This window comes from Mus caroli, chromosome 15 (genome assembly GCF_900094665.2).
Source record: "Mus caroli chromosome 15, CAROLI_EIJ_v1.1, whole genome shotgun sequence".
Classification (NCBI taxonomy): Eukaryota; Metazoa; Chordata; class Mammalia; order Rodentia; family Muridae; genus Mus; species Mus caroli.
Window position 1 is genome coordinate 41,894,827 of NC_034584.1, and position 14,953 is coordinate 41,909,779.

Below are 14,953 nucleotides of genomic sequence, written 5' to 3' on the forward strand. Positions count from 1 at the left end.
CTCTCTCTCTCTTTTGGAGCTGTGTGGAAGAGGGAAGTTGACCTGGAGCAGTGAATGGTGGTACACAAAGCAACATATTCAGTCACTAGCAGAGGCAATCGGTATAAACAATGTCACCTAAATTTTAAACAGTCAGTTCACATATTTTAGTCCACACTTTTCATGGAGTGTTCTTTAAGAACTTCGTCAATTATGAATATTAAGAGAAATGATGCATGGGATACTTCCTTACAGTTTTCAAAATCACAATTGATCTAGATCTCCATTCTTTTCAAGGAAGCACTTTGACAATATCATTCAACCACAACATGGAGGCATTGTATTTAGCATTTCCTTATCTCAGAAGGTAGCTATTATTTACGTAAGTGCCTTGTTTGAGTGTGCATGGATATCTGGTTCCTGGCCCAATACTTCTTGCAATCGCTTTAGAATTTAATTCTGGCCATATTTTTTTGGTTATTTTTAATTTCCTACTTTCTTTGTACTGCACATCCAACCCAATTGCAGAAAAGAATACCCACATTTATCTATGTCTATTCAACTGAACTATTAGAGGTTGCTAGAAAAGTAAAGCAGAAAACGGCAAATTGCCATTTTTTCTCCAAACCAAAAAAAGCACAAGTACATAACCTTTTAGCTAAGTAAGGACATACTATTCCTTGTAGGTGATAAAAATAATTATCTTGCTCCATTATAGACACTAAGCCCTGGGTTAGTTCAGAGATGATTCATATTAGGTCAAGTATGATCGCCTGCAGATATGAGAAAGGTCTGGGTGGATACACTGATAATTATGTTCTAGATTTTGGAATCTGTAGCAGTGTTGTTTTAATATCACCTAGAATTAATTTAAACAGATTCACTTGAAAGCATAGTGAAAAGCTCTTTAATAAATGTTCATCAAATCACAAAGAGGATAGAAAATAGGTATACCCATATGCATCTATATATATATACACATACAACATTTTGGAGAAACCCTACTAATGAGTTAACATGAATAGGAGTGTTTCTGTAATGCTTGAGTCACTTACAACTGTCATTTCTGTACTGAATATTGGAGATTAAAAACCTTCTTTCTGTCTAGATAAGATATTGCTGTCAGAAATGATAGCAAATATTAATCCTTGACTTTAAGGTTTAGAGAAGAAAATCTGTGTCCTGGGGAGGTTTCACAGTAAGCATCTTTAATTAACTTCATGGTAAAGGAACATAAAACACTGCAAAGAAAGGTATTGGGAGCTCTCAGGGTTATTACAGGAAAATTCCAGTGTCTGGTGCATGAGTAGTCATCCTCCTATGCACATGGGTAATTGAAGATATTGTGACACAGCACTGAGTCCATTAAGTTCTGGAACAAAAGCCTCTGTTCTTTATGGTTGAGTATCCTTGCCCATTATCAGGTAACAGAGGACATTAGCAGTGACAGTGTTTTATTTGTAAGCTTCTATTTCTGGTCCCTATTCATTCATCACCACACCTTGTGGTACTTTTGCAGTAATATACTATACCAATTATTAGTTTTCACTTTAATCCAATGTGAATATTCAGAACTGAAGTTTTAAATACACACACAATCTATACCTTTCTATATCTATATATCTATACCTGTATCGATATATCTATATCTATACCTATATATATATACATATATATATACATATATATATATATATATATATTCTTTCAGTTTAGAACTTGTCTGAAATTAAATGAAAACCATTTTACTAAAGGTGAACATCAGACAAGATAATAATTTGGACTATTGGAGCAAGATATAAACAAGACCTTCCTATAATAGGATTATGGTACTAGAACATAATTTAGGCCATTCCATTTCAGCAAGATTATTCTGCATCAACTAATATGAGAGAATATTATCTCCATAGCAATTATGTATATATAGAGCATTCCTTCTATATAGGAAAACAAAAGATGTCTAAAATACCTGGACATAAACCAATCTAATTTTTTTTGAACAGCATCTAATCCAGAAAAAAACACTTCTTTTGAATTGTTCCTATACACTGAGACAGTTCACAGTCTATCACATGTGTCCCTATGATAGTTTTTGAGATATCCAGTATCTGTCACTGGTGCATTGTCTCATCATTTATAGCAAGTCAATAAGCTAATTCCTGTTTAATAAAAGCTATGCTGATGATGATCTTTGTCTGGAGGAGACATTATGACAAAATCAAAATAGAAGCCATAGTGATGAATGTCTTATATGTTTGATGGGACACTTATTTATTTAATCACTGAGTTGATTTGTAGTTATCTAAATATGTTTCACTTATTTAAATTATTCCCAAACACAGCATTAACTGTGTAGAACTGATATCTTTAGAAGATGACCAAACAGAAATTACAGACAGCATCCCTGAAACCTGCATTTCACTGAAAACAACATTTATATAGCATGGAGAACATGGAGAAATAGAGACAGCGACTACATAGAACCTTCACCTGTAAGAGTTGGTGTTTTGGGTACCTGAAGGTATTTTGCAAACTATCAACGGGGAAAAATAAACAGGAACATGGATAAAAACACTTGGTCTACAGTGGTACAAGTAATGCTAGTGCAATGGTATCACACATCTAAGAGTAACCAACCAATATCTTATTTGTCTTAACCCCCATTCCATGAGCCAGACCTCATACCCGATGCTATTTGGGTGATCAAGAACCTGAAAGTAGTTAGCAAGGGGAACTAGGGTAAATGAAATACTGCGCTACTAAAGGGTGATAACATGAAATTGTCTCCTAATGTAACTTTGCTATACACATAGATCAGTATCCTGCTCGGCCACCATCAAGGAAGCTTCTTACTGCAGCAGATGTGAACAAATACAGAGAACCACAGCCAGCCAGCCAGCCAATATTCAGTGTGTAGAAGACATTAGAAGACTAAGCCATAAACAGGATATCTCCATGAATAGCCACCCACTCCCAAGGGATTCAGACAACTCTATTAAAGGGGAATAAAGAAAAAGAGTAAGAGGCAGATGGACAGAAAACACCAAGGAAACAAGATCCTCTAAAGAAAGATGATTGACACACAGGAACTGAGGCAGTATGGACAAAGCAATCTTGAATCTACATGAGATGGGGCCTGGAGCTAGAAGAAAAACTGTTCACACGCCCTCATTCTTAATGCAGAAGCTACAACCCACTGATCACTACTTGCTAATGAAGTCTCACTGAAGAAATAAACTACTCTCAAAGGTAGGCTGCATGGCCAGCTGTAGCTGGACAATACAAAATCATGAAAAAAACGAAATCTTTGGAGATTTTTTTTATCTCCTAATACCATGCATTGGCATAGTGTGTGTGTGTGTGTGTGTGTGTGTGTGTGTGTGTGTGTGATTGTATGTATACATATATTAATATGTGCATATATGCACATATAATTTTTACTTTACTTTTCTTATACTTTTCACATCATATATATGTATATATATATAGTTTTATTACGTTATGTTGTGATAGTAGTCTAAAATATATAACTGTTGACTTAAACAAAAGCTATTGGTTTTTAGAACATTTTTGTTTGTGTTAACCACAACATCTTTATTTTCAAATATCTGAGCCTAAGGGGATCTCATCATTTTATAAAAGACCATCTTACTGAGCACATAGTGGTCCCTCCTAATCTGTGCTTAGAATCCCACTGTCTTATGTGTACATAGTCTCTTGAACTAAATGGATAATAAAAGAAAAGAGTAACCAGTATCTGCATTTATATATGCTTCTTGTGTTTTAATGGGGTAAGCTCTTCATCTTCTGTTTGTTTTATTATTATTTTATTCATATTATATATTATAATATCCATATTATGTATTATATTATGTTACATTCTCCTTTAGAAGCCCGTTTATTTCCTAGTCATCGACCGAAGGGGGTTAGATTTGGAGGTGAGAAGAAGTGGGGAGGATCTCATAGGAGAAGGAGGAGAAACTTTATTTGGAATATTTTACATGAAAAAAAAATCTATTTTTAATTTAAAAGATGTTACAGTATCTATTTACAGTAGATAAATATATTATCTACTACACAATGAACTTATTCTTTAAGATATTCTTATTATATAAAACAATATGTAATGAGAATTACTATTCTTCTTCTATCACTTGCAGGACCATTTAAATCACAGTTGTTACTTAAAGCTACAGTTTGCTCTATACCCTATAAATAAGATTTTACTCTGCATACATTTAAATTTTATGCTATGAATTAAATTTACATGAATAAAATTTAATTTATTAATCAATTAACTTAATAATTTAACTTATGAATTAAGAACAAAAATAACAGTAGATAATGTTATACAATTTAATCATTATAATCTTATCATAATTTGTGTATTTTTATGGATTGATCATTGGAATTTCTCACTGAGCACATTAGAAACAAAAAAATAGAGAAATAACACTAAATAATGTTATGAAATTCAATAATTGTAGGTTATTTTAAAATTTATTTAAGTTTTATGGATTGGCTTGGGGGATTTTTCATTTATTATTTACTGAGTACAACAGACTGTGGATGCATGAGACAGTTGAATTCCAGCCACAAATAAGGAGGAACTATTGTGTGCTTAATAAGATTCCCCTTTTTGAGAGAAAAAAAAAGATTGTTTTACACTCAGGTATTAGAAAATAAAGACAGCCTGGAAAACAAATGAACAAATCATAAAACCAATAGCCTATGTTTAAATCAATAGAACCAGATTTCAGTGTTGTGCTTTCCACGTCTCTCCTGCATTAGTCAGACTTCACAGCCATTTTTTATGGTGCCCCAGCACATTGTGTAAACATACAGAACAGACACAGAGAACTGTCAACCCCCAACTATCCCAGCCTGTGTGTCACAATAACTGAAACACTAAGACATTTGGAGGTCAGGTTAATTAAGTGAAGTATGTTATTAAAAATGAGGTGAACTCAAAAAAATTTTGGTTTTTTTATTTTTATTTTTGGTGTTTTCTTTAATGAATCATTGAGGTGGAGGAGGTGGCACATGCCTTTAATCCCAGCACTCAGGAGACAGAGGCAGGTGGATCTCTGCGAGTTTGAGGTTGGTGTGGTCTATAATTAGTTCTAAGACAGCCAAGGCTACACAACAAAACCTGTCTTGAAAAATAATATATAAGTAAACAAATATATAAATGAATGAACAAAAAACAAGCAAACAAATGAATAAATAATTATTTGGACAGAGAAAAACCTATTTCTATCTATGTCCTATATCTAGTCTATCTATACTGCATGTTTATTGCTTTACGCTTTACTCCTGATTGTTTAAATTTCAATTATATTTTATATTCTTTTTTTTTGAATATTTTGTATTACGTATTTTCCTCAATTACATTTCCAATGCTATGCCAAAAGTCCCCCATACCGCCCCCCCCCACTTCCCTCCCCACCCATTCCCATTCTTTTGGCCCTGGCATTCCCCTGTATTGGGGCATATAAAGTTTGCAAGTCCAATGGGCCTCTCTTTCCAGTGATGGCCGACTAGGCCATCTTTCGATACATATGCAGCTAGAGACAAGAGCTCCGGGGTACTGGTTCATCATGTTGTTCCCACTATAGGGTTGCAGATCCCTTTAGCTCCTTGGGTACTTTCTCTAGCTTCTCCATTGGGAGCCCTGTGATCCATCCAATAGCTGACAGTGAGCATCCACTACTGTGTTTGTTAGGCCCTGGCATAGTTTCACAAGAGACAGCTATATCTGGGTCCTTTCAGCAAAATCTTGCTAGTGTATGCAATGGTGTCAGCGATTGGAAGCTGATTATGGGATGGATCCCTGGATATGGCAGTCTCTAGATGGTCCATCCTTTCATCACAGCTCCAAACTTTGTCTCTGTAACTCCTTCCATGGGTGTTTTGTTCCCAATTCTAAGAAGGGGCACAGTGTCCACACTTTGGTTTTCATTCTTCTTGAGTTTCATGCGTTTAGCAAATTGTATATTATATCTTGGGTATCCTAAGTTATGGGCTAATATCCACTTATCAGTGAATACATATTGTGTGAGTTCCTTTGTGATTGTGTTATCTCACTCAAGATGATGCCCTCCAGGTCCATCTTAAAACAGAACTAATAATGATCCCATGTAAACTAGAAATAACTAATGCATAACAACTATTATTGTCAAGGCATATTATCTTTCAGTGAATGGTGGCTTAGTAATATGGTGATATTCAAAGTTAGTGTCATCCATTTACAATGGGGTATATGAGTTTATATTCAACATGTCACAGCATAACAAATGTTTTTAATTTTTATCATCTGCCAACTTCCTTCTGACCCAGTAGTGTATTCCAAGTAAAGTTCTTACTGTAGTGGATTGTGGTTACAGTAATTGAGGGGGAAAACATTTCCTCAAATGAAATATATCAGGAAAAGTGACCTTTGTATTCTATTCATTACACATAACTTTTGCTTTGTAAAGCTTTTTATGATTGTTATTTTTCATCTGAAAAGTCTTAGGATGGTGATACTTTATAGAGGACATAGAGTTGGAATAGATCTCATCTTGAACATAATAGAGAGGGAGAACACATATATTCATTTTAAGATACTAAAATATATTAATAAGTAAATCATAAATGATCAGTGTGACCTTAAGAAAACACATTAAAAACCTTGACCTGTGAAATTAATAAACTAAACACCTAACACTTTTATAATCCACATAATTTAAATAAAAAGAAATGATAAAGTAAACTGCTCTAAATTTAAGAAAGTATATTAATTATTGTTTAGATTTCTTTAACTTATATTTATAAGACTACTGTTTGCATGTTTGTGTACCACATGTGTGCCTGGTATCTGTGAAAGGTCAGAAAATGATGTCCAATCCCTAAAACCTACAGTTATGATTATAAGATGCCACATGGTTCATGAGAATCAAACATGGGTCCCCTGTAAGAACAATACATATCCTTAACCACTGGGACATCTTTTAAAACTCAATTTAATTAACAAATATAAAAGATAAATAACCATCTATCTTTCAGTTTATTAAATAAAGTTACAAAATGGGGCTGTTGAATTGTCTTAGGGGTTTAAGGCAGTTAACACCAAATTTATTTTGTCCCAAGAATTTTACAGACTAGAGGGAGAAAACCGAACAAATAAGAAGCCTGAAAGTGTTTCTGGAGAACATCACACTTTCTCAGTAGCTATGTTACAATAAACATGCAGAACTGATGTTCAGAGTTGCTATGGAGAAACTGATCAGATATCATCCAACTGGGACATAAAATGTTCAGTTAAGCAATTCTAGTGTCATGTAGTGGATTCTCAGTTTTACCAGTCAGTGTGATTTAGGGGTTTTAAATGAAATCATATTTGATAAATTTGGATTTCCCGTAGCACAAATCATATCTAATATTTCATTACAATGCATTATACTATGACACACTAAGTAGTATACTAATATAGTGGAAAAAGTACTGTCTACTGTCCAATTTTTATAAAATATTTACAGATTTAATTATGGAGATTAAACTTGGTCCTGTAAAGTATTTTAGATCACTCTTCCATTATGTAAGGCAGGATGTTTTAGTAGGACCATACTCATAGAACATAATAATATATAATTATGGCAATCAGGTATGGGAGTGGTAAGAGAGGGCTGGGAGTGAGAACAGAAATCAACAGCACAGGGAAAGAGAGGTTGGGAGCATCTCTGGTGACTAGCTGGTGGCCTGGGATGGGAGAGGGTATGGAGAGGTTATGTGGATGACCCTAGCTTAGACACCTACTAGAGGGGGATATGGAGACTGAAATGATCACCTTCTCTAGCCAAGCAGGACTTCCAGAGGAGTGAGGGGGTCACCAATCCACCCACAAAATCTTCAAAGCATAATTTGTCTTCCCACAAGATATGCAGTGATAAAGATGGAGCAGAGACTGAGGAAACAGCCAACCAATGACTCCCCCAACTTGAGAACTATCCCATGTGAGAGAGCCAACCGTTGACACTATTAATGATACTCTACTATGCTTGGAGATAGGAACCTAGCATAACTGACTCTCTAGAGGCTTCATCCATCAGTTGACTGTGGCAGATGCAGAGACCCAGAGCCAAATAACAGTTGGAGCCCTGGGGAGTCTTGTGGAAGGGTGGGGAATATAAGTGATCAAGTTAGAGAGGTCAAAGATACCCTAATAAGATACTCAAGAGTCAACTAACCTGGGAATAAAGGGCTCACATAGCCTAGGCCACCAACTAGGGAACAATCAGGAGGTGGACCTAGACCCCCTACATATCTGTTGCAAAATTGCAGTTTGTCATTTATGTGGTTTTCCTAACAAGTCAAATGGGGGTTGTCTCCATCTTTGTTCCCTGCCATTAGATTCTCTTATTACCTGGACTGACTGGTCAGGCCTCAGTGGGAGAGGATATGCCTAGCTCTGCTATGACTAGATGATCTATGCTGAGGTGGTACACAAGGCCGGAGGCTCCCCTTCTCTGAGAAGAATGAGGGGTAATGGCGATAGGGATTTTGTAAAGATTGGACTGGGAAGAGGGGAAGGAAGGTGGCTGTGCTCTGATGTAAATAAAAATAAATAAATATTTTTAAGAATGAAAAGAGATAGATAAACATTCCTTATCTGTAATGAATAAAAGTAATTTGAAGCAAATAGATATGAAGGGAGATTTCTGTGAAAAATATAATATCTTCTCACAAAGTTAATGCTCTGAAGGTAAGACACAGAACAATTCTGTATAACCAAATAAAACTGAAACTCCTAAAGTACTTCGTAGGGATAAAAGCTATGAACTTAATGATCTGGAATCACCAGCAAAAACTGTAAGATTCTTGCACAGATACGATTTGAAACAAGAGTTTAAATGAATGAGTAATGTGATCCAGAGCATAAAGATATTAGATGCTAATTTTAGAAATATTCGCAGCAGGTTGACTAGATTAAACATTTTTTTTTGTTCAGAGAATCTATTGCTGTCTCCAAATTACATGCAGTAAAATATGAACAGCTGGTTCTCTTTTATTGGTTTCCATGCAAAATGATTATTTTCCACTGGGTAATTACTGACTGATTTATTTCCTATAGCCATTTGCTCACACGTTAATATCCCTAAGTACTTAGAGGAGGTCATGGTTTGCAAGTAAATGTGTTTGAAATGCATAAGTTGCAGTGATGATCAAAGTGTCAGATTTTAATACATTTTCAATCATTGGATAAAGATATATTACATTCAATTTTCCAGGACAATTTAAATGGTACCAAATGAAATAAAAACACTTAGATAATACCAACCATGATAACTGAGCACAAAAAAGCCACTTGTTGTGAAGTCACTGTGGAATTTGATTAGAATTTGATTTGAAGTGCTGTATACTGATTCCAAAGCAGTATTGCCACTGAATTGACCAATTTGGGGTGAATTTTGGTCAGGTCCATCCCTATTAGACAAGAGTTTGGGAAGGAGAGAATGATACTGATGATTTACAGAGCTTTAAATGAATTTCATGAAGGTGCGGCATACAATCACTTATCATTACTTTAAGAGCAAAGTAAAACAATCCTTTAATCAAAAATGCTATTGGTACATCATGCACCTACACAAATAATAAAATCCTAAAATATGAAGCATTAGAAATGGGTTATGTTTTTACCTAAACAAATGAACCAATATAAACTGTAATCAATTTAGTTTTCAGCAGTTACTAAGAATCTCTTAAAGCTCATGTTGTCCTCTGTTACTTTCTTTGACAGCAGTCTTCAGACTCAGACTGCTATAATTAGTGCTCCTGAAACTCACACAGTGTTTTTGTCTTTGATTAATTCAGAGGTTTTCTTTGTACCTTTAACAAAGTTACTCCAATTGATACAATTACAGTCTAATTATTTTACTGGATAATAATTTTTTATGACAAGAAATTAAAAAGCATATAATATAATTATGATCTGAACAGAGATCTTAAATTTCACCAGTTTTTATAAATAGAGGACTTCCTTAAACATTTCTGGTAGTTGTCTACAATACACATTTTCAGCCATGGGCTTTTGCTACTTAATGGGATTACGTTCTATAATATATTTATTATATTTATCTCATTTAAAACATCAAAAGAAAACAAAACCATACTGACTCTCAGTTATGCCATTCAAATGTCAGATGGTAGTTTGTAATAGAGAACTGTGACTTGCTTTTATCTTGACTTTATTCCCTTTCATAATTTAGTCAATCAAAAAGAACAGTACTGACTTACCATACAGTAATGAAGTCATAGATGGGTTCTGTTTGAAGAACAGTAAAATTGATGTAGATCCCATTCCCAGGGGGAACTCTTACGAGCCAAAAGCAGTCTTGGAAGTTTGGATATTCATCAGGATATCCAGGAGAATAAATGGTACCATTCATTGCAGTTATATTCCCACCACAAAGAGCTATGGAAAGAGATACATGAGCTATGTTGGAAAATAATGAACTAGATAAATGGCAAAGCTATCAAACTTTTTGGGGGGGCAGGGGGTTCGAGACAGGATTTCTCCGTATAGCCCTAGCTGTCTTGGAATTCACTTTGTAGAACAGGCTGGCCTGGAACTCAGAAATCCACCTGCCTCTGCCTCCCGAGTGCTGGGATTAAAGGCGTGCACCACCACACCTGGTTTAGCTATCAAACTTTTAAGGCAGTTATAGTGCATTAGTTTTGTTCTACCTTCGTTGGTAAGAATGTACAAAATATAGTAATTTTTAAAAAAGTTTTCCACATGAGATCTTTGACATATTTGTTGTCCTTGGTGATCACAAAGCTCTTTACTCATTTGATATAATGTTCATCAATGCACACACAAATTTCTCTCATAATACATACATATGTATGCCCTAGACATATTGCATTTTAAAATTTTTCAATAGTATTTCTATAGAATAGTCACTCAAATTAAATAACTGTATTTTGATTTTCTGTTTACAATACTGATGTTAAAAAGATGAACATCCTCTGATGATCACATAAACACAAAAGAAGTTTCAAAGTGTCTAAAATGTTAACAAATTTTGCTCATTTTCTCAGTTGAAGGTTATCTGTCACCTGTGAGGGAGTCTCTGCCAGTGTCTGGCAAATACATAAGTGGATGCTCACAGTCATCTATTGGACAGAGCACAGGGTCCCCAATGAAGGAACTAGAGAAAATACCTAAGGAGCTGAAGGGGTCTGCAGCCCTATAGGAGGAACAACAATATGAAGTAACCAGTACCTCCAGAGCTCCATGAGACTAAACCACCAATCAAAGAAAACACATGGTGGGTGAGACTTGTGTCTCTAGCTGCATATGTAGCAGAAGATGGCCTAGTCAGCCATCAATGGGAGAAGAGGCCCTTGGTCTTGCAAAGATTCTATGCCTCAGTATAGGGGAATGCCAGGGCAAGGAAGCAGGAGTGGGTGGGTTGGGGAGGAGGAGAAATGAGGAGGGGACAGGGGATTTTCAGAAAGGAAACTAAGAAAGGGGATAGCATTTGAAATGTAAATGAAGAAAATATCTAATAAAAGTAAATTAAAATATTGCTGCCATTAATATAATCTGCATTCAATATGTGATTTTATTTACCTTTTTTAGTTATTAAAAATTCCTCAGTTGAAAGCAAAACCATACTCTCATAACTTCTAACAAATAGCATCATCTTGAAGAAAATTTCAGTTTAAAAGCTTACCTTCACACCTTGGCAGTGGATGGTTCCAATTCCGACTAACTCCATGAAGACATGTGAGAGCTGAGTTACCAATTAATGTATATCCTGGGAAACATTCAAATGAAATGGTTTGACCCACAGTAAAATCATTTCCAATTACAAACCCATTTCGAAATGGGCGAGGATCAGGACAGCTTTGCAACTGATAGGCTGGAAGAAAAAAATGAGAAAGAAGGGCATTTACCTCTCTGAATTTGAGAGACCAAAAATGGGTGCTATTTGTAACTTAGCAATTAATAGCATACTGCTCAGGGTTAGTTATTTTATAAATACTAATTTGAGTTTATGGTAAAGGCTATCAGAGACAGTGTAATGAGAATGTCTTTTCATATCTATAATTTTCATATTTAAAATGATAATTCACAAAAATGCATCAGCTTCCTTACATGCTGGAGCAATTTATCTAAATTATGAACATGAATAGAAACGTAAACTCTTCTTACAGCCACAATTTTAATCAAACATATTCTGATTCTCTAAATAGAATGCAATTGCTTCTTGGTTATGCCACTTGTACATAGAACCATCTGTAAAATAACTACATACATGTAACCTTAATTCTTCATATTTTCCATTTTAAAGTATTTTCTCTAAATGAACAACCTGAAAATCTCTGCTGAATTTAAATTTTGATTATTGTGAATTTTTAACTAAAATGCATTTTCTTACTCTTTTGTTCATCTTGTATAAGGTAATATTGCACATTACTTTGTCATTGATTGCAGAGCCTTCCCCATTTCCTTTCCTATTATACATGCTTTGTAAGCAGTGATGAATCCATTTTATAATTACAAACTTCATGAATTCCTAAAACTATTTGAAGCTGTATCATTAAGAGTTTGAGCACACACATGATGAACTGCATCAATTGGTAGCATGAGTTCTGGGGAATTCAATGCCACTTCTAGCTATATTCTACATCAGGCACTCAGGTGGTTCACATATGTGTGGGAAAGCAAAATACTCATACATGTAAAATAGGTATTCAAAGTATACCACACACATGGCTCTGGGTTTTCTTGAATCCCAGGAGAAAAAAAAATATTTATTTTTAAAGAATTAATTTCTTCAAAATTAAAGATAGTTGTACATTTCCAGGGTGTGTGCTTTATAGAATATATTACTCATAACAATGTATGCTACTGAGGAAATGGAGACGACTTACATTGTGCTTATTTTAATATGGAAACTTGGGATTTAAATCTAAGCTCAACTTAACCTATAGCCTTTCCTCAAATGGGGAATAGATAAATATCTTGTTCAAAAATCATTTAATGTTTTCCTGAACATGGGCCTAATGTTATCTTGCCATCTATATGTTTGCTTTATATTCTAATGGTAATATAACAAAACAATATGATTGTATCTCTAAATAAGTTTGTTTACAATATAAGATGAATAATAACTTGATAATGTTCAGTTTCATTTAAAAATGAAAACCTATTCTCAATGTCTACCATTCATATTTTAATTATTTTCCCTTGCTTAAGTCAATTATGATTTTGAAATTTTAATTTTTTTCTTATTTGTATTTTGAATTCTCAGGAGAAAAAAATTGTATGATAAAAGTGCATGACTTTTTTTCTCTTATTAGCCATTCATATTCAAGCCCCACATCAGAAGTACTAGGGAAATATCTGTAGGAATACAATTTATTGTCTGTTCCTCCACTCAGAAGTATCCCTGTGTCTGTCCAGTCCACACTTAGAACTTTGCTTCATGAGCAGCTAGATCATAGAGAGAACCCTTACAATATCTTGTATCCCATAGCTTCACAATGTTATTTAACCAGCCTGAGACCAGCTGCTGTTCATGGGAAGACCACGTCACTGATGTCACCCAGTCTATGTGTGAGGTGAGAGACAGAGACACCAAAGAACCATCTTTAGTTCGGGGATCCCATAGTCTAATATGCCTGTCTATACTTCCAGATGCCAAACATTTACAAAGGGAAGAATAGGAGATAGAATTAAACACTTTATTTCCTGTCAGAGTTGACTTAAGACCACCAGACTCAACATCCCACACTATAATTGTGTGATTTCAAGATGCACTACAGATTTATTCAGAATCTGTCCATAAGACTGAGAAAATTGCTTCTGTGTGGCCAGAGAGGGTCCCCAAGGGTGTTCTTGTTAGTCCCAATTTTTCTGTTTTGGCTTTTTTTTTTTCTTAGTCGATTTGTGGGTTCTTCCATTTCATCTTCTTCATCGCTAGGGACTGTAGACCAAATCGTTAGCATCTTATCCCAGGAGTCACTGCAAAACTTAGTTCCCAAGCTATCAACTACTATGGCATCCACACTCCCAGCATGCCCTCGGCAGCAGTACAGAGCTTTTTCACTTTGGTCCTTTCTACATTCCACTCCCATTAGAGAATAGTCTGCTCCATCCAGACAGTCTGTAGTAAGCAGGACAAACTATCTTTTTTTTTTTTTACCCAAACCACATCTTTCACAACATCTGTATGTCCCACAATTGTTCTTAATGACTTCCCTTCAAAGGATCCTAGAAGACTTATCATTAGAAACAGACAGGCAGAATCCGTTCTTCTGCCCCTTTAGTTAAGCTGATCCAGTCATCATGGAATATGCACTGCTCTGACTAGGGAGTGGCGTATTTTTCCACATATTTTAGTTCCACAACCTCTTCTGATGAAATGTGTTTAACCAAGGGCATTAGAAGAAACTGGCCCTTGATAAGAAAATCAAACTCAAAGAACTTATCAAAACAATCATCCATCCTGACCAAGTAGGTTTCATTCCAGGGATGTATGGATGGTTTAATATACGGAAATCCATCAATGTAATCCACTATATAAACAAACTCAAAGACAAAAACCACATGATCATCTCATTAGATGCTGAGAAAGCATGTGACAAAATGCAACACCCATTCATGATAAAAGTCTTGGAAAGATCAGAAATTCAAGGCCCACACCTAAACACGAAAAAGCAATCTATAGCAAACGAGTAGTCAACATCAAAGTAAATGGTGAGCTGGAAAAAATCCCACTAAAATCAGGGACTAGACAAGGCTTCCCACTTTCTCCCTACCTATTCAACATTGTACTTGAAGTCCTAGCGAGAGCAATTCGACAACAAAAGAAGATCAAGGGGATACAAATTTGAAAGGAAGAAGTCAAAATATCACTTTTTGCAGATGATATGATAGTATATATAAGTGACCCTAAAAATTCCACCAGAGAACTCCTAA

The 14,953-nt window shown here is 35.1% G+C and overlaps 1 protein-coding gene and 1 pseudogene across 6 annotated transcripts in view; both read right to left on the bottom strand.

Moving 5' to 3' along the window:
* Nucleotides 1–14,953, bottom strand: part of Csmd3 (CUB and Sushi multiple domains 3) — a 1,196,994-nt gene that overhangs the window by 108,517 nt on the left and 1,073,524 nt on the right. For all 6 annotated transcript variants that reach the window (XM_029469822.1, XM_021183659.2, XM_029469819.1 and 3 more), the window contains 3 exons: nucleotides 11,700–11,888; nucleotides 10,255–10,432; nucleotides 9,299–9,444 (listed from right to left, as the gene is read on the bottom strand). In XM_029469822.1, coding sequence (XP_029325682.1) covers nucleotides 9,299–9,444; nucleotides 10,255–10,432; nucleotides 11,700–11,888 — 513 coding nt within the window. The remainder of the gene's footprint in view (nucleotides 1–9,298; nucleotides 9,445–10,254; nucleotides 10,433–11,699; nucleotides 11,889–14,953) is intronic.
* Nucleotides 12,121–14,953, bottom strand: part of LOC110310710 — a 5,694-nt pseudogene continuing 2,861 nt past the window's right edge.